The 19,175-nt window shown below is 52.0% G+C and overlaps 4 protein-coding genes across 6 annotated transcripts; 3 read left to right on the top strand and 1 right to left on the bottom strand.

Annotated features, from left to right (window-relative positions):
* The first annotated feature begins 136 nt into the window (after positions 1 to 136).
* Positions 137 to 5,685, top strand: ddx31 (DEAD (Asp-Glu-Ala-Asp) box polypeptide 31). 2 transcript variants are annotated; one of them, XM_054773765.1, is made up of 21 exons: positions 137 to 226; positions 773 to 841; positions 960 to 1,070; positions 1,133 to 1,215; positions 1,284 to 1,359; positions 1,449 to 1,492; positions 1,565 to 1,635; positions 1,710 to 1,819; positions 1,950 to 1,991; positions 2,062 to 2,126; positions 2,208 to 2,327; positions 2,468 to 2,574; positions 3,824 to 4,005; positions 4,074 to 4,214; positions 4,305 to 4,364; positions 4,433 to 4,483; positions 4,552 to 4,691; positions 4,766 to 4,850; positions 4,935 to 5,046; positions 5,109 to 5,313; positions 5,450 to 5,685. In XM_054773765.1, the coding sequence occupies exons 2-21, from the start codon at positions 773 to 775 to the stop codon at positions 5,562 to 5,564; spliced, it is 1,989 nt and encodes a 662-aa protein (XP_054629740.1). In that variant the 5' UTR covers positions 137 to 226; the 3' UTR covers positions 5,565 to 5,685. The 2 variants fall into 2 exon arrangements, with proteins under 2 accessions (XP_054629740.1, XP_054629739.1); XM_054773764.1 differs by having other exon boundaries at positions 4,766 to 5,046.
* On the bottom strand, positions 5,680 to 7,919 carry LOC129179935 (barH-like 1 homeobox protein). Its single transcript, XM_054773802.1, has 4 exons — positions 7,832 to 7,919; positions 6,862 to 7,143; positions 5,918 to 6,110; positions 5,680 to 5,825 (listed from the first exon to the last, which is right to left on the bottom strand). Exons 2-4 carry the CDS (start codon positions 7,094 to 7,096, stop codon positions 5,696 to 5,698), a joined length of 558 nt encoding a protein of 185 aa, XP_054629777.1. The 5' UTR covers positions 7,097 to 7,143; positions 7,832 to 7,919; the 3' UTR covers positions 5,680 to 5,695.
* A 2,161-nt stretch (positions 7,920 to 10,080) lies between these two features.
* On the top strand, positions 10,081 to 13,775 carry qsox2 (quiescin Q6 sulfhydryl oxidase 2). The gene is made up of 11 exons (XM_054773767.1): positions 10,081 to 10,433; positions 10,780 to 10,880; positions 10,951 to 10,999; positions 11,077 to 11,176; positions 11,295 to 11,385; positions 11,468 to 11,613; positions 11,692 to 11,962; positions 12,077 to 12,199; positions 12,674 to 12,824; positions 12,933 to 13,118; positions 13,188 to 13,775. Exons 1-11 carry the CDS (start codon positions 10,190 to 10,192, stop codon positions 13,607 to 13,609), a joined length of 1,884 nt encoding a protein of 627 aa, XP_054629742.1. The 5' UTR covers positions 10,081 to 10,189; the 3' UTR covers positions 13,610 to 13,775.
* A 319-nt stretch (positions 13,776 to 14,094) lies between these two features.
* On the top strand, positions 14,095 to 18,849 carry LOC129179920 (nucleus accumbens-associated protein 2-like). Of its 2 annotated transcripts, XM_054773772.1 has the most exons (8): positions 14,095 to 14,276; positions 14,425 to 14,962; positions 15,079 to 15,260; positions 15,323 to 15,570; positions 15,630 to 15,806; positions 15,966 to 16,071; positions 16,952 to 17,049; positions 17,144 to 18,849. In XM_054773772.1, exons 2-8 carry the CDS (start codon positions 14,534 to 14,536, stop codon positions 17,611 to 17,613), a joined length of 1,710 nt encoding a protein of 569 aa, XP_054629747.1. In that variant the 5' UTR covers positions 14,095 to 14,276; positions 14,425 to 14,533; the 3' UTR covers positions 17,614 to 18,849. The 2 variants fall into 2 exon arrangements, with proteins under 2 accessions (XP_054629747.1, XP_054629748.1); XM_054773773.1 differs by lacking the exon at positions 15,630 to 15,806 and having other exon boundaries at positions 14,095 to 14,962.
* The last annotated feature ends 326 nt before the right edge of the window (positions 18,850 to 19,175 follow it).

Below are 19,175 nucleotides of genomic sequence, written 5' to 3'. Positions count from 1 at the left end.
AAGTGTTGATGCTAAACTAAGCTAAGCTAACTGCAGCGCCAATGTTGGACGAATCATGAATCATCTTTACACAGCTCCATATTATTATTAGCAGTAACGTCTGTTGTCATGGAAACCACCATAGTGTCCAAATGAAAACGCGAAGCGCGCTAAGTGAAGGCACTGCGCATGTCCGTGACGTAGCAGGAAACGAGGTGGCTCGTGTTGCCGCTACGTGTGTTCCACAGTAAGTGTGTTTTGTCTTTCTGTTGGCTTGCTTCTGCTTGAATAGTTGTTATGACCATGAAAGTAAATTGTGTTTAATGACGAAAGATTTGTGTGAATAGTTTTATTAGCATCAAAACTTGCTGACTGATGGAAGGAGTTGAGGCTACTTTTAGCATTAGCTGCTCGTTGGTCTATAAACACGCAACTAAAAACAGTCACATGCGCACCGACACACGTGTCTCATTGCTCAGCGATCGTGGTCGAATTGAAAATGAAAATCCGAAATCGAAACGAGTTAAATTGAACCCGACTCGCTTCATAAATTTGATATTTGAAGGTTTACGTTGTCTGAAAAATTTTCCTGGAGGTTCTTGAACGCATCATCAGCAAGCGCTTTCATTGCATTCCATGTATCCAAATACAGTATACTGTGTGTGTGTATATATATATATATATATATATATATATATGTATATATATATATATATATATATATATATATATATATATATATATATATATATATATATATATATATATATATACAGTAATGTGTGTGTGCAAGATGTCTTCAGCAGATGACCAGCTGCGTCTCAATACGTCATCATCATCGTCGTCCTCCAAAAGGACCTCAGTGAGTCTGCTTGTCATTATGTCATGTTTACGTCATTCTCCAGATAACTACTGCATGTTGCCGTTGTGACGGTGGGATGTAACCATGGCGACTGATGTTTTTCTTTGCCCTTCATAAGGTCAAAGTCTGCAAGAGGAAGTTGACTTCCTCAAACGAGTGGTGGCGCGGAGGCAAGCATGCCAGGCTGCAAGAGGCGGGGCCTAGAGCCCCTCCTCCCACGCGCTCTCAGGTACGTCAGCTGACGAGAGACGAGGCCGCTGTGCTTCCTGTGTCACGTGACCTTGTTTGCAGACCCACAGGAAGTCGGACGCAAAGAGCGCCGTCAAGACGTCGTCTCTGTTCAAACACAACCCGGACATCCCGCAAGTCCACAGGTGCGCCGCCCCGCCTCTCATTGGCTGTGTGGTGATGTCATCATGTTTCCTTTCATGACTTCCTTCAGACCTGAGGTGTCTCCGTTGATTGAGAAGATTTTTACTGCAGACTCCTTCTCAGACTTGAACCTGCACCCCCACCTGGTAACGCACCCCACACGCATGCACGTGTGCACACACACACGCGCGCGCACATTGTGTTGTGGGTCCTGAGGCTCTGTTTCATCCACCAGGTGGCGACGTTGAAGAAAGTCCTGAATGTTTTCACACTGACCAGGTGAGGTTTAACACACACGTGCACACACACACACGTGCACACTTGTGATGGCGTTGTTTGTTTGGTGTTCAGTGTTCAGAAGCAAACCATCCCTGCTCTCCTGTCGGGACGAGATGCCGTCGTTCGATCCCAGACCGGTTCAGGTGAGATGACGCTGGAGCGGGTTGAGTGTGCGCACGTGGGTGGCGCTTGCTGATGTGCACGTAGTGTCTTGCAGGTAAGACACTGTCCTTCGCCGTCCCGCTGGTCCAAGCGCTGCAGGCGTTACAACCGAAGGTCAGCCGCTCGGACGGTCCGCTGGCGGTGCTCATTGTTCCCACCAGAGAGGTTGGTTGCCTCACGTTGTTGTTGCTCCTTCGAGTGCCCCCCCTGCGGAAGGACTGGACCACTGTGTCCTGGCTCCTGATTGGCTGGCAGGGCGCCATGATTGAGCATGTGTTGTTTGTGTTGTCTCCAGCTGGCCCTCCAGACCTTCCACACCTTCCAGAAGCTTCTCAAGGTAACACAGCACACTCTTATTGTGAAAGAGCCCCAGGAAGTGCTGACTCAGCTTCTTGTCCCGCACACAGCCCTTCATGTGGATCGTTCCCGGCGTTCTCATGGGCGGAGAGAAGCGGAAGGCTGAGAAGGCCAGGTGGGTGGAGTAAGACTTTGATGTTTTGAGGGGGTGGTGGTCCAGGAGTAAGACATAAGAATTTTTTCTTTGGTTCCTCAGACTCCGAAAGGGAATCAACATCCTCATCTCCACTCCTGGACGTCTGGTGGATCACATCAAACACACCCTCAGCATCGCCTTCAGTGCGGTCCGCTGGCTGGTTCTGGACGAGGCTGACCGGTACCAATAGAACCTTCTAGAACTTTGGCTCTCCATCAGTCACCAAATTAAAACAAAAAAAAAATGAAATTTACAACCACTTTGTATTCTCCCTGTGCGTGTGTGTGTGCGTGCGTGCGTGCGTGTGTGTGTGTGTTTAGGACGTTGGACTTAGGCTTTGAGAAAGACCTGTCAATCATTTTAAATGCTTTGAACTCAACTGGACCAAACAGACAAAATGTTCTACTGTCAGCAACACTCACACACGGTAACTACACACCCACACACGGTAACTACACACTCGCACACGGTAACTACACACCCACACACGGTAACTACACACTCGCACACGGTAACTACACACTCGCACACGGTAACTACACACTCACACACGGTAACCACACACTCGCACACGGTAACTACGCGCACACGGTAACTACGCACTCGCACACGGTAACTACGCACTCGCACACGGTAACTACGCACTCACACACGGTAACTACACACTCACACACGGTAACCACACACTCGCACACGGTAACTACGCGCACACGGTAACTACGCACTCGCACACGGTAACTACGCACTCACACACGGTAACTACACACTCACACACGGTAACTACACTCTCACACACGGTAACCACACACTCGCACACGGTAACTACGCGCACACGGTAACTACGCACACACGGTAACTACGCACTCGCACACGGTAACTACGCACTCGCACACGGTAACTACACACTCGCACACGGTAACTACACACTCGCACACGGTAACTACACACACACGGTAACTACGCACTCGCACACGGTAACTACGCACTCGCACACGGTAACTACGCACTCGCACACGGTAACTACACACTCGCACACGGTAACTACACACTCGCACACGGTAACTACACACACACGGTAACTACGCACTCGCACACGGTAACTACGCACTCGCACACGGTAACTACACACTCGCACACGGTAACTACACACTCACACACGGTAACTACACACTCGCACACACGGTAACTACACACTCGCACACGGTAACTACACACTCGCACACACGGTAACTACACTCTCGCACACGGTAACTACACACTCACACACGGTAACTACACTCTCACACACGGTAACCACACACTCGCACACGGTAACTACGCACACACGGTAACTACGCACTCGCACACGGTAACTACGCACTCGCACACGGTAACTACACACTCGCACACGGTAACTACACACTCGCACACGGTAACCACACACTCGCACACGGTAACTACGCACTCGCACACGGTAACTACGCACTCGCACACGGTAACTACACACTCACACACAGTAACTACACACTCACACACGTGCGTGTGCATGCGTGTATGCGCGCGGCTGTAGTCAGTACTTTCTGTGTGTGCACATGCGTGTTCACACGTGCACGTCCCAGTAGTCATGTCCTGTGTGTGTGTGCATGTGTACACGTGCATCCGTTCGAGTAGTCACTTCCTGTATGCGTGTGTTTCAGGCGTGACTCGTCTAGCAGACGTGTGTTTGAACGACCCAATTAGCATCCATCTTTCTGACCCTGCCCCAAGCAGCCAATCAGAAAGCTTTGCGGTGCCTCCAGCGCTGAGGCAGTTTGTGGTTCTGGTTCCCAGCAAGGTCCGGCTGGTGTGTCTGGCCGCCTTCGTGCTGGACAAGTGTCAGGTGACTCATTGGGCCGTGCGTTCTTGTGGTGGGCGGGGTTCTGACACGTGTGTTTCTGGCGGGTCCAGTTCTCGGAGAACAAGGTGATGGTGTTCGTGTCGAGCTGCGAGGAGGTGGACTTCCTGCACTCGCTGCTCTCTGGCGTGCTGTTGGCCAATCGGCAGCCCGGACTGCGCTTCCTGCGTCTCCATGGCAACATGCACCAGGAGGTGAGGTCGCCGTGTAGCCGCGTGCACATTGTAGCGCGCGTCTTTGCGTGGGTCAGCTGATGTGCAGGGTGCGTTTGTTGCGTCCAACAGGAGCGTTGTGAAGTCTTCCAGAACTTCTCGTCTGCTGCGTGTGGGGTTCTGCTGTGCACGGTCAGTACTTGGCCTGCTCACCCCTGGGGGGCGCACCACCCTCCTTCAACACATGGTTTGTCTTTCAGGACGTCGCCGCTCGAGGTCTGGACCTCCCTCACGTCACCTGGATCCTTCAGGTTGTGCACACACACAGTCTGGTTTCAGGGCGTGGTGGCGTGGTCCAAACTCGGGTTCTTGTGTGCAGTACACCCCTCCCAGCACCGCAGCAGAGTACGTCCACCGGGTCGGCCGCACGGCTCGTATCGGAGCGCGAGGAAGCAGCCTCCTCTTCCTCACTCCTGCAGAGTCTGCCTTCATCTCGGAGTTGGCCAATCACAACATCAGGTGCGTGCGGTTCTGGTTCCATGTCCTCTTGTCACAGGGATGTGGATCTACTTCCTGTTGTGGATGTCTTTCAGCCTGGCGGAGATGAAGCTGCTGGACATCCTGTCCACTCTCATGAGGGACGACACCTACAAGGGGCGGGGCAAGTACCACAGCAAGGTAGGACACCTTCCTGCAGCACGGTGCTTGGGCTCTTGGGGGCGGGGCTTCCCTGAGATTGGCGTGTGCACGGATGTCCCTCAGAGTTCATCCAAAGCTCGGGAGCAGGAGACGCGCGAGAGAGCCACCGTCCTGCAGACGCACTTTGAGAACTTTGTCCACGCAGACGCCAAGTCGGTGCAGAACGCCAAGAGAGGTAACGAGCACGGCACGGCCCGACCTGTGGCGGGTCATGTGACCTACTTGTGATATCATCAGCGCTACAGTCCTACCTGAGGTCGTATACCAGCTACCCCGCCCACCTCAAGCATGTCTTCCACATCCACGCCCTCCACCTGGGCCACGCCGCCAAGAGCTTCGGCCTGCGAGACGCTCCGCATCACCTTGGCGGCACCGCCCCGCCCAGGAAGCAGAAGACGGAGAGCGCCAGACGTGACGTCAAAAAGAAGAGCGCACGCAGGAAGTGAGTGGAGACCTTGTTGCTACACGCCCCTTTCCTCTTCTGCTAACCCCTCCTACCTGGCATACAATAGCGTGGGCCGACTCCGCCCCTTTAGATGGCGTGATGCTAGAATGATGATGTCTTTTTTCTGGTTCAGGTTCTGTTCGGGTCACAAGAGCATCGTTTTGCTCCGGTCAGAGTTCTCCAGTGGCCTGGACGGGCTGAAGAAGAAGAAGAAGAAGGAGGAGGAGGAGGAGGAGGAACTACAGTGATCACTTGCACATTCTCTGTCATGTGACATTAAAGTGAAAGATGGTGCCCCTATTGGCCAATACATGCAACAACACCGACAACTTTTTCCTCTTTTATTAATAAATGCAAATGATGTCATCACACTGGCTTCTCATTGAACAAGCAGTGGGGCGTGGCACTGGTAGAGGTCCAGAATGGGCGGAGCAATCATGTACAGGCCGTGAGTGGGAGGGAACATGGCACCGTCCAAAGCAAGCGCTGCCTGGCGTTTCCACTTGGTTCTGTGGGAGCAAGTTTGAAAAGTTGAGTCTGGTTAGCATTGCGCGAGCGTTCCTGCCACCCCGCCCCCACTGGTGGGGGGCGCCGGTTGTACCTGCGGTTCTGGTACCAGGTCTTGACCTGCGCGTCGCTCAGCTGCAGCGTCGCCGCCAGCGCCGCTCGCTCGTGCATGCTGATGTACTTCTGCTTCTGGAAGCTTCCCTCTAGACGAGCCAGCTGCTGCTCGCTGAACGCCGTCCGAGCCTTTCGAGCCTTCTTCAGGTGCGACGCGGAAGCCCCGCCCCTTTCTGTGTGATTGACACAGGCCAAAGGTCGGCAAAACTTGATTTTGTCACCGTTTTTTTTTTTTTTTTTTTTTTTTTTCTGACATGGAACCCATCAGACGTATTCATCACTTTCTTCATAACGTGCCACGAGCCAGTCATGGAAGCAACGATGAGAGCACCCTTGTTTCTTCACTTCTGTGCTCATTTGAATGCCTCATGCAACGAAAGACAAACATAACAATGACAACAAAAATAATTCCTAAGAGTTCCATGTTTTGGCAGTACAATGCTAGAGCTTTGGAAGCATGGAAGTTGCGAGCTATCAGCTCCTAAATGAAACTCTTCTAAGATACACTTGTTGTCATCGCTCCATTTGTCCAAGCAAACGTACCTTTAGTTGCAGCAGGCATTCCAATGGATCAATCAGCTGCAGAAACAAGGGAGCTCTCTTTTTTTTCCATGACCGCATTTCATTTTTCATTCAATAAATCACATATTCACATCTTTCTTCATCACATGACAATTTTAAACAACTTTGAATAAGTCAGCCATTTTCGCGTGTCACAATATTTCATTTATTTTAATAAATCATCGATATTCATGTTTTTTTTTAAATAAAAAGTAAATGTTTTACATTTACTAGCTACATTTTTATTATTTCTATGTTTACATTAACATTCATTTTTATTCTATTTGGATGTTATTTTGATTTGATTTACATATAGCTTTTTTTTTTTTTTGCATTGTTATTTATAAAATGATTTGGACCTACCAGCTGTTTTTTGGCGGGTGGTGTTCCTGTCCGCTCCTTTCTGTCCTGGTCCGGTCTGGAACGGTTCGGGTCTGTCCCGCGTCAGGCCCGGGTGTTCCGCGAGGATGTCCCGGATGAGGAAGCTGCGGGGTCGAACCCGCCCGGGAAGCGCGGGTGTGTTAGGCTGGGAACGAGGCTGCGCGTGCGCCCAACGGCACTCTGGGGTCTCCGGGTCTCCCGGAGACAAGCGGTCCATGTCCTCACGTGGTCCCCCTCAGCTGCTCCTGTGACGTCACTGCGACCCTGCTAGCAAGCAAAGGCGGGAAGGAACCGACGGACTGTTATTGATCCATCCTCCGGCAGCCAAAGAGAAAGTGAAAGTCAAGCTCCTCCTCTGCTGTTGCTGCACGCGCACAACTGGAACCAATCAACGAACAAACTTCCGAAAGCGTGCGTGTTCATGTCGTACACTAATAATAATAATAATAACAATGTTGATGTGGACACACGTGGGTGTCCTTCATCACCTTAGCGCCGCCCTGCTCTTTTAGTGCACGTGTGTGTGTGCACGTGTCGCATACAATGATGACGAGGAAGAGTCAAGTGGACTTTTATTGGACGTGTTGTTGACATGAAGACGAAGACGTCCTACTTCCTGAAACTGTCCACAGCAGGAGACACCTAAACACACGTGCACACGTTCACACGCATACGTGTGTGTGTGTGTGTGTTACCTGTGTGTGAGGAAGACTTGTACTCCTGCGCACCAAAGTCGTCCTCGTGTCTGCAAAACGCTGCACACATGCACACACACTCTTGTCTGTGTCTTGCAAGTGTGTGTGCACGCGTGCATGGTTTGATGACATCATCTCGCCAACGGCGAGCGTACTCGTGAGACAGAAGATGAAAGAGAGGGGACGAGGCCCTGAGCACAACACAGACTTCTCTAAACATGCCGACTCCTTTAATGACACCAACTCGTTGGGCCCACCTGCTGGTCTTGATCCCAAAGGTGATGCTGGGGACATCTGGGCGCTGTGAAGTCCTGGCCTTCTGGACTTTGGGGGCGGGGTTCTGCTTGACCACGCCCATCTGCGCTCTGTACTCCTTCATCTGTTTGAGCGTTACCAGACCGGATTGGACCGCGTCCTAGTTGAGTGCCACAAAATCCTGGTTGAGCGTTCGACATGGGGCGGGGCTCTCCTGTTTGGACTCATGGACCCTCCACTCGGACAGAACTGATCCAACAACACTCTGATCCATGAACTGAATCAGATGAACTCTGATCAGATGAACTGATCCAACACTCATGAACAAGACCCCAAGGTACCTAAACTCCTCCACTTGGGGCAGGACCTCATCCCTGACCCGGAGATGGAACTCCACCCTTTTCTGGGCCAGAACCATGGACTTGGACTTGGAGGTGCTGATTCTCATCCCAGCCGCTTCACATTCACAAAAAGCAGAGACCCAATTCAAGCAGCCACCAAACCGGAACCCCTCAACGCCCTGGCTGCACCTAGAAATTCTGTCCATAAAAGTCTTGAACAGAATCAGGCAGCCCTGGCGGAGTACGACCTTCACTGGAAACCAGTCCGACTTATTGCCAGCAATGCAGTTCAAGCTCTGACACCTGTCATACAGGGAAGGAAATGCCTGAATTAGGGGGTCTGGTACCCCCTATCCTTGGAGTACAAGTCACAGACTTCCTCAAAGAACACGGTCTAATGACTTCTCCAAGTCCACAAAACACTTGTAGACTGGTTGGGCAAACTCCCATGCATCCTCAAGGACCCTGCGGAGTGTAGAGTTGGACCACAATTCCATGACCAAGATGAAAACCACACTGGTCCTCCTGAATCCGAGATTCAACTATCTGGATCCTCCTCTCCAGAACGCCTGAATAGACCTTACCAGCAAGGTTGAGGAGTGTGATCCTCTACCTTGTCCGTCCACCTGCCCGCCCCCTCCTGAGGCAGCTCATGGTGGTGCAGAATCTCTTTGAAGCCAACTTGAAGTCGTTCTCCATGGCTTCTCCTGACTCCTCCCACGTCCAAGTTTTTGCCTCAGCAGCTGCCAGAGCTGCAGACCCCACCAGTGGGTTCTGAGATTACCGCCATGACAGGCACCAACCACTTTAAGCCACACCTACAACCCGCTGCCTTGACAATGGAGGTACGAAACATGGCAGATGGCGTCTGATGGTTATTGGACTGCACTCGGCACCACTAAGAAACGTCATTTGGGCCGAGTATGGTCCTGTGTCTTGACGGACAGCCGAGGGGATCACCCGACTCAGGGTCAGTGACATTGTTTGGGTCTACCACTCGACTTTTTTGTTCCATGACCCTATACTTCCAACCTCGGATGGAGCTTTATGTCACGTTAGCTAAGCTAGCCAGCATGTGCTACGTCATGGATCATGACTTATATGTCAGCCACGCCCCCTCTGTGTGTGTTACCTTCAGCCACGCCCCCTTCTCCTTGCTAGCTGCTGGCTCCAAACGTGAAATGTGGACCAGGAACATAAAGACCTCGAGAACGGCTGTGACCCACACACGCCTGCTTCCACACACACACGCACACACACACACACACACATTTATCTTTTTCCGTAAGTTTATGATTTCATTGCACTTATTTACTTATTTTCCACTGCTGTGACGTCACACGCGTTTTACCTTGATCAGCAATGGATTGGCCAGCATAGACTCTCTAACCACGCCCACTCTGGGCGACGTCATGCCGCCCTCTAGTGAAGAAACTCCTGAACGTTTCCTGTGCACCATCGTCATCTAAGTCCTAACAATAAACACTGTGACGTCACGTCCATCATCATAAAGAATAATGAAAGAATAAAAACTCACTTTCATCAACAACAGCGTGCGTCTTGGTGGCTTACTGCTCGGTTGCCATGGTGACACAACGCACAGGACGGCGGTGACCCGGAAATGAACAAGCCCGACGTGTCCTTTGAACCTGAAAACTTATTCATGAAATATATCATTAGTAAACACCTATTGGAGATATGTTGTTTTATTTTGTAATTATTATTATTTATTATTAATATTGTGTTTATGCACAGTGTGAGTTTCTCTTGGAGATCAATAAATTATCCATCCATCCATCCATCCATCCATCCATCCATCCATCCATCCATCTTCGCTGTAAGGTAAGGGAGCAGCGTCACCGTGTGGACAAAAGCTGCTTTCCGGAAACGACTCCGAGTGAGACGTCTTCACTTCCGGTCTACGGAGGCTGCTCTCATGTCTCGCCGGCAGTGTTTTGTGTCGGTCTGCGGACTCGGTTCGTCGGTTCTTTGACGTTCTGTCCTCGGCGAGCCTGGATCATGGTCTGGATGTTCCGGTTCTGCTGGACGGCGTCGCTCTTTCTCCAGGTGGCGTTCGGTGCTCAGGCAAGCGCCGCCCGGTTGTACACAGAGGACGACCCGCTGGCGGTGCTGAGCAGCTCCAGCTTCACGTCCACCGTCACCAACTCGTCCTCCGCCTGGCTGGTCCAGTTCTTCTCGTCGTGGTGTGGACACTGCATCCAGTTCTCCGGGACTTGGAAGGCTTTGGCCCAAGACGTCAAAGGTACCGCTTTCTCCGCCGCACCAAACTCCGATAGAAATAGGCTGCTTTTTGGAAGCTTCACACCATCTCGCAAACGTCGCTGAAATGTGACGAGCAGCTTGGATGTTTTCTCATCGACTAGAATATTCTTCTCAACTCGGCCTGATGGATTCGACAAATAGATGGATAATAAACACTTTATTGATCCCGAACGACCATACACGTCGCATGTGTGTGCATTTTCAGCCTGTCTTTGTGTGCCTGTGTGTGCGTGGCAGCTGCTTTGCAGTTGAATGGTCCTCAGGGACAAAGCTAGTGACAGATGGACACTAACGAGACCTTCTCACTGTGCGTGTGCGTGTGTCAGACTGGCGGCAGGTGATCAACATGGCGGTGTTGGACTGCGCACAGGAGGACAACTATGACGTGTGTAAGGACTACAACGTCAAGTTCTACCCCACGTTTAAGGTGAGGGACACGTGCTCGTTTCACCACAGACAACTCTGGCTCGTCCTCATGTCCTCATGTCTGTCCAAAGTATTTTCATGCTCACTGTCCACCCACGGACAAAGGGACCACCTACAGAGGTGAGACACGTGCACACCTGCTGCATGCTTACCTGGCTGTCATACTGTAGCTGACTTTCATGTGTGGGTGTGGACAGGTGCGGACCGGGGGGTGCAGCCAGTGAGACAGCTGATGGTGGACATCCTGCAGAACCACACCAGAGCACCAGAACCCCGTCCACCTTTAGAACCCTGGAGGTACCACAGACAACACAGCCCACCCACTATGAGCTACACAGCAGCCTGTTGCCATGACAACACACTCACTGTGTGTGTGTGTGTGTGTGTGTGTGTGTGTGTGTGTGTGTGTGTGCAGCTCTGCACAGATCTTCCCTCTGCTGGGTCAAAGGACAGGTGACTTCACCGCCCTCATCGTGGAGGAAGCGGAGTCGTACGTGGGTCGAGAGGTAAGACCACGCCCACAGATTCGTCGAGATGACAGTTTGTGGCTTGCAGGGCTCAAAAGGGGGCGTGTCCATTGTTGTCCAGGTGACCTTGGACCTGCTGCCCTACTCCGGCGTGCACGTGAGACGAGCACTCAGCGCCGATCGCCCCCTGCTGGACGCGCTCAACATCACAGCCCTGCCCTCCCTCTACCTGCTGCACCCCAACGGGACACACACGCACCAGCACACGTCAGCACACACACACACACAAACACACACACACACACCCTATCTGAGGGTCATGTTGTGAGGAATTGTGTTTGTCAGTGAGAAGAGGCAGAGGTTCTTCTTCACGTCCTTGCTGAGGACACTACCTGGCGTCCAGCGCAGGTTGAGGACACACGGGTCCAGCAGAGAAGGACACGTGTCCCGGCAAGCCTCCACGGCGGCGTGGAAGGACTTTGACAGGCGGAGGGTGTACACGGCGGACCTGGAATCGGCGCTGCACTACGTGCTGAGGGTGGAGCTAGCCAGGCACCCTATACTGGAGGGGGCGGAGCTAAAGGTTTTTAAGGACTTTGTCACGTTGGTTGCCAAGGTAACAGTTAGCTTGTTAGCAGCTAGCATCATGCTACAAACACTTAACTTAAATAAGCCAACATGGCTGCCATGGTAGCATGTGATAGACGTGTGTGTGTGTGTGTGTGTGTAGTTGTACCCGGGTGGGGGTCCAGTCGTGAAGCTCATGGAGATGCTCTCTGATTGGCTGCACAGTCTCCCACTGCAACAAATCCCATACCAGGCTGTCCTGGACCTGGTGGACAACAAGATGAGGGTGAGACAATGGCCACTGTGTGTCTACATGTCCTCTCTGTGCATCTGTATGTCCTCTTTGTGTGTCTACATGTCCTTGTTGTGTGTCTACATGTGTCTCATTGTCCTCTTTGTGTCTCCATGTGTGTCTTTATGTCCTCTGTGTGTCAACATGTCCTCTTTGTGTGTCTCAATGTCCTCTTTGTGTGTCTCCATGTCCTCTCTGGGCATCTGTATGTCCTCTTTGTGTGTCTCCGTGTCCTTGTGTGTCTCCGGGTCCTCTTTGTGTCTCCATATGTGTCTGTATGTCCTCTTTGTGTGTCAACATGTCCACTGTGTGTCTACATGTGTCTCAATGTCCTCTTTGTGTGTCTCTTTGTCCTCTCTGGGCATCTGTATGTCCTCTTTGTGTGTCTCCATATGTGTCTCCATGTCCTCTCTGTGTGTCTACATGTCCTCACCATTTTGAAATGCTGCAACTGACTTCCTATTTCAGATCACAGGTGTGTTCTTGGGGGTGGGGCTTAACTGGGTTGGTTGCCAAGGTAGCAGGGATGGGCTGCGAGGTTACCCGTGTTCAATTTGGACTCTCTTCCACGTCCTGACGGTCCAACATGATGCCACACCTGATGCACTGGCTGACACAGGTATATACACACACACACACACACACGCACGCACACACACACACACACACACACGCACTATTAAACCTGTGTGTGTGTGTGTGTGTGTGTATGTGTGCGTGCACGTAGCCATGGGTACTGAAGGTGCTCCAGTGTTGAAGGTCATGCAAGGTTACATGAGGAGGTTTTTTGGATGTGAAGAATGTGGTCACCACTTTGAGAAGGCCTCCTCAACTTTGGCCTCCATCCAGACCCCCCAAGAGGAGGTCATGTGGTTGTGGAGACAACACAACATGGTCAACTCCAGACTCGCGGGTAACACACACACACACACACACACAAACGCTAGGTTGCATTGTTGACATCATGATGGTCCTCCTGCAGGGTCTCTGAGTGAAGACCCCCTCTTCCCCAAAGAAGCATGGCCCAGCCCCTCCCTCTGCGCGTCCTGTCACGGGGAGAAAGATGGCGTCCATGTTTGGGACTTGGAGAACGTGCTCAACTTCCTGCGACATCACTACGCCACGGACAACCTGTCCTCCAGACACGCCCGCACCCCCCTTCGTCTGGGCGTGCCTCACACCCGCCCTCATGTGGAGGAGCGTCCGGAGCTCCGCCCACAACAGGAAGTTGTGCAGGGCGCCAGTGGAGGGGTGTGGATTTTGGCCGTGGGCTTCAACAGCGTGGACATGAGCCTTTGTGTCGTCCTCTACGTGTCCTCCTGCCTCGTCCTCATGCTCCTCTTCTTCTTCTTCAAAGTGCGATCCAGGAGGTGGAAGCTGCCATCCTCCCGCCTCCTCGTCTGATTGGACACGCCTGTCCCCGTCTTTCACTGCCATTTCAGGCCCCGCCCCTTGCAGTGTGTCACTCACATGAGAGGGAGGGGCTGGGCGTCCTGTGAAGTGTTTTTATTGTTGATTCTGCTCATTAAATGAAATACTGTTTTCATACCACAACATGACTCAGCGCTTTCTGTACCGTTCTATGACGTAATCAAATAAATCACATGACCAATCACAGCATTATAGCAGCCCCAGACGTCCGCATGCACGTGTGTGTGTGTGTAGTCAGCATGCTAACTGAGCCACAGCACTGCAATGCAGCGCACGCACACACACACTGGCATGCGTGTCCCACTCCCTCATCGTCCTCTGCAGGGCAGTTAGCCGCATTAGCTCCTTCGCTGTCCTCAGATGACTTGGCCCCCCTCCCCTCCTTGTCTGTCTGCCCCCCCCCCCCCCCCCCCCCCCCCCCCAGGAAGCAGCAGACGCTGCGTTGCTGCATGGAGGAGACGAGCAGAGAGGAGGTGAGCGTCTCAACAGCAACAACCACACTCTACTGACTCTCCTGGACTCTGGTGGGCTGCTGGACCGGACCCTTTTTAGTCTTGAAATGTGTCCTCCCCTGCTGGACTGGACTTCACTGACCCATCTGGACTAACCTTGATTAGACTACAGGACTCTACGGGACCAGGTCAGACAGTAAAAAATGTTGAGTTTTTTAACAAATTGAATACATGGATTGATATGGAGCCCGCCCCCTGCTAATCTGCAGCACCGCATTTCTTTTGTGACCCCAGCTAAGCCTAACCCTGAATCTTTGACCCCTAAACCCGCCACAGAAACATGGATGCAAAACCTTCCGGAGGCAACACCGGCACGCCCCCAGACACGTGAACACACCCCGGCTCCGCCTCTTCCTGTCACGCCCTCCGTCCCCCGCCTGTCACCATGTCGGAGGGTCTGCTGCAGGTGGAGATTCCGGACTTTGGCAGCAGCGTGTTGGGAAGTCTGAACCATCAGCGGTTGCTGGGACATTACTGCGACGTCTCCATCCTGGTCCAGGGTCAGGTGTTCAAGGCCCACCGTGCGGTTCTGGCCGCCTCCTCGCTCTACTTCAGAGACCTGTTCAGCTCGGAGTCCTCTGAGCCCAGTGGGTCGTCCCAGGTGACCTTTGAGCTGCCCTCTTCAGTGACGCCCGCCTGCTTCCGGCAGATTCTCTCCTTCTGCTACACGGGACGCCTCAACATGGCCGCCAGCGAGCAGCTGGTCCTCATGTACACGGCCGGGTATTTGCAGATCCAGAACATCGTGGAGCGAGGCCTGGAACTGATGATGATGAAGTCCTCATCTTCCTCGCCTTACTGCTGTGACTCGCAGGTGAGCTTGGCCACACCTACTGACACACCTGTTAGTCCAGGTAGAACCTTTAGGAACCGTGACCCAATTAGTGATCTAGTACTTTGAGTTCTGAACTTTGTGTTGGCGGTTTACAGACTACCTCAGCAGAAGAGCTCGGACCATTGGACACCCACGTGGTGCGGCAGCACACCACCCCCCAGCCACAGGGTGCCAGTCCAGACCCTCACTCCATTAGTCCAGAGGAGCTGCTGATGGCTGCCAGCAGGATCAAACAGGAGAGACGAGACTCGCCTCCTGGAGAAGATGTGGAGGCCAGGTGAGGATGTCTCACCGCTCCGACCTTTGTCCCACACTGACGTGTCCCCCTTCTGTCCTCAGAGTGGACTTTGCAGGGGAGCTTCAGACCGGCACAGCAGGCGCTCTGTGTTACCTAGGTGCAGGTGGAGGCGTGGTTCTGGGCCTGCAGTCCTACCTTCTGGTAGGTGGGGGTCGCTCCAGTTCGGAAGGGTCCAGCCTCCCAACAGACTCGCCCCCCTCACACCCCCCAACAGAGGAGGAGCTGGAGGACAATTACTCCTGCAACAGCAGCCAGTCTGGAATGTTCCAGCACGTGTTTGGGCAGCATGGTAAGCGCCACGTACAACATGCACCTGTAGCACCTCCTCCTCTGCCCTCATTGGTCCAGGACAGGAGAAGATGGACTCGCTGCGCCTGCCGTTGGCCAGCGAGCGGCGTGTGTGCATGCTGGTGGGCGGAGACAACATGGCGCTCCCAGCCAGTCTGGTCAGCCAGATTGGATATCGCTGCCATCCGTCGCTCTACACGGAGGGAGAACCTGGAGAGAAGGTGGAGCTGGTGGCAGGTAGGACCGCCTCCAAGAAATGAAAAACATTACCTAAACCAGCAAAGATTTGGATTTATTAACACCACCCTCACGTCTTTCCGGAGCTTCCTTGTTACATCATCAAACAAACCACCTGACACATTAGACGCACAATAGTGTGTGTGTGCGTGTGTGCAGGTTCAGGTGTGTTCATGACTCGAGGTCAGCTGATGAACTGTCACCTGTGCGCTGGAGTCAAACACAAAGTTCTACTCAGGAGGCTGCTGGCGACCTTCTTTGATAGGTGAGCTCCATGTCCCCTACCTCACTTCCTGTCTCATCTTATCTGTCCCCTACCTCACTTCCTGTCTCATCTTATCTGTCCCCCACCTCACTTCCTGTCTGAGTTTATCTGTCCTCCACGTCACTTCCTGTCTCATCTTATCTGTCCCCCACCTCACTTCCTGTCTGAGCTTATCTGTCCCCTACCCCACTTCTTGTCTCATCTTATCTGTCCCCCACGTCACTTCTTGGCTCATCTTATCTGTCCCTCACCTCACTTCCTGTCTGAGCTTATCTGTCCCCCACGTCAGTTCCTGTCTGTGCTCATCTGTCCCGCATGTCACTTCCTGTCTGAGCTTATCTGTCCCCTACCCCACTTCCTGTCTATCTTATCTGTTCCCACGTCACTTCCTGTCTCATCTTATTTGTCCCCCACCGTTCTTCCTGTCTGAGCTTATCTGTCCATTACCCCACTTCCTGTCTCTGCTTATCTGCCCCAAACGTCACTTCCTGTCTCATCTTATCTTTCCCACACATCACTTCTTGTCTCAGCTTATCTGTCCCCCACCTCACTTCCTGTTAGCTTGGTTAGCCTAGCTTAGGATGCTACATAAACAACTGTCTGATTGGATTGTTTTCCCAAAGGTTCCACCAGCAGAGTCAGTCAAGCATGTTAGTGCTGTTTGTGTATGTGCGTGTGCATGAAGACGTGTGTCACGTGGCATCATCAGATATGATATCGTCATACGTCATGTTGAGACTTTTGCGTGTTGTGTATTCTCAGCAAGGAGCCTCCATCACAATGCAGCTGCTTTACATAACTGCTCTATCACATGGTGTGTGTGTGCGTGTGTGTGTGTCAGTCAGTATAGGCACTCATTGGCTTGTTATCGTATCCATAGAAACACTCTGGCCAATAGCTGTGGGACGGGGATCCGCTCCTCCACCAATGATCCGAGCCGAAAGCCACTGGACAACCGAGTGTTAAACACAGTTAAACGTAAGACACACACACAAACACACACACACACACACACACACACACACACACACACGTGTCTCCTAGTAAAGGCTTCTTGATGTTTGTTCCTCAGTGTACTGTCAGAAGTTTGCTCCAGGCTTCAAGGAGAGTGAGATGAACGTGATTGCAGCAGACATGTGCACCAATGCTCGCAGAGTACGAAAGCGTTGGCTCCCCAAGATCCACTCTCTGCTCCCCAACAGCCTCCCTGCCTCCGCCCCCCAGCCCCGCAAGGCCAGGAGGGGGGGGCTCACAGGGCGAGCAGGAGGAGAAGCAGAAATGGACACGCATCAGCTCAGCGATACCGCCTACCTGGGCCAGGAGGCCGACAGAGAGGAGCCTCACATGCAGCTGGTTGGCTCGCAAGGGGGAGGAGCAAGGCAGAAAGGAGGGGAAGCAGGAAGTGGCGGGCAGTCACAGTATCAGGACACCATCCTCTGCATGTCCTCCTCCTACTCCCCACAATCCTGCTCCCACCTGGCTGAGACAGCACCCCCTGGCACTGATGACAGGGGGGCGGAGTCTCTTGAAAACAGACAATAAGCTTTCTACTGCAGCTGCCTAACTTCCTGTCTACTTATCTGTCCCCTACCTCACTTCCTGTCTACTTGTCTGCCCCCTACCTCACTTCCTGTCTACTTGTCTGCCCCCACTTCACTTCCTGTCTGTCTTCTTGTCCGTACCCTACCTCACTTTCTGTCTACTTGTCTGCCCCCACCTCACTTCCTGTCTGTCTTCTTGTCCGTACCCTACCTCACTTTCTGTCTACTTGTCTGTCCCCACCTCACTTCCTGTCTATCTACTTGTCTGTCCCCATCTCACCTCTTGTCTACTCGTCTGTCCCCGCCTCACTTCCTGTCTACTTGTCTGTCACCATCTCACTTCCTGTCTACTTGTCTGTCACCATCTCACCTCTTGTCTACTTGTCTGTCCCCACGTAACTTCCTCTCTGTCTACTTGTCCGTACCCTACCTCACTTCCTGTCTACTCGTCTGCCCCCACCTCACTTCCTGTCTGTCTACTTGTCCGTACCCTACCTCACTTCCTGTCTACTTGTCTGCCCCCACCTCACTTCCTGTCTGTCTACTTGTCTGTCCCCATCTCACCTTTTGTCTACTTGTCTGTCACCGCCTCACTTCCTGTCCACTTGTCTGTTCCCTACCTCACTTCCAGTCTGTCTACTTGTCCCCAAACTCACTTCCTGTCTGTCTGTTGGTGCATTCCAGACGTGGGGAAGCCGGAAATGTATGAGCTCCGTCTAATAAAAGCGTACCGGAATGCCAATTGAAGTGGTGGCGGATAAAGACATGTGATGTCACACTTGAATGATAGTGAATGACAAGGTCAAGTAGAGGCCAGCATAGAATATGTTCATGAGTATATTACTGGTTAGAATAGACGTCTGAATCCAACATAAGCTGTCGTTCATGAACACTGGGATGAAGATAAAAGACTGTATTCTCCTATTTGGACTTTTTTCATGTAAAATGTCAAGCGTGACCAAGGTTAGATGTCATCATATGGACTTTAATGCACCGCTAACGCTAAACAATAAACTTAATGAGGTCATCAGCCATGTTTGCAGTTTACTTTCTACTGGAATGCTTTAGGAGGGGACCCCAGAATCTTCAAGTGGGTTATTTTCAACTTCCCAGCGGTTTGGAAGGCAGCATGTCTGTCCCCTACCTCACTTCCTGTCTGTGTGCTCAGATACTCTGCTGCATGTTACAACCTCCTGCTGTCCAGCAGGCCAAGAGCAAGTGGACTGATAATGATGATGTCAATAAAGCTTCTTGACAAACAGGTATTGTTCTTTTAGCTGGAGGACACACAAAAGGTTTAAGTGTGTAGTTGTATTAATACTATGCTCACAGCAATCCTCTACTCCAACCTGAACTAGGTTCTTCTGAAGGAAGATGCACACTAAATGTTTTTTATTTAAATGGAATGTAAATACTCAATAACAATAATGCATAAATCAAAAACAACCAGTAGAACAAACACTTGGAGTATACGGCCTTCTAGCTCAACAATACGAACAGCGCAGTCTGGTAACGTAAATGTAATGCTGCTCCAACGCTTGCTGGGAAATGGAGTCCGTGTTC

The sequence above is a fragment of the Dunckerocampus dactyliophorus genome, chromosome 4 (genome assembly GCF_027744805.1).
Source record: "Dunckerocampus dactyliophorus isolate RoL2022-P2 chromosome 4, RoL_Ddac_1.1, whole genome shotgun sequence".
Classification (NCBI taxonomy): Eukaryota; Metazoa; Chordata; class Actinopteri; order Syngnathiformes; family Syngnathidae; genus Dunckerocampus; species Dunckerocampus dactyliophorus.
This window is presented reverse-complemented; position numbering and strand designations above follow the sequence as displayed.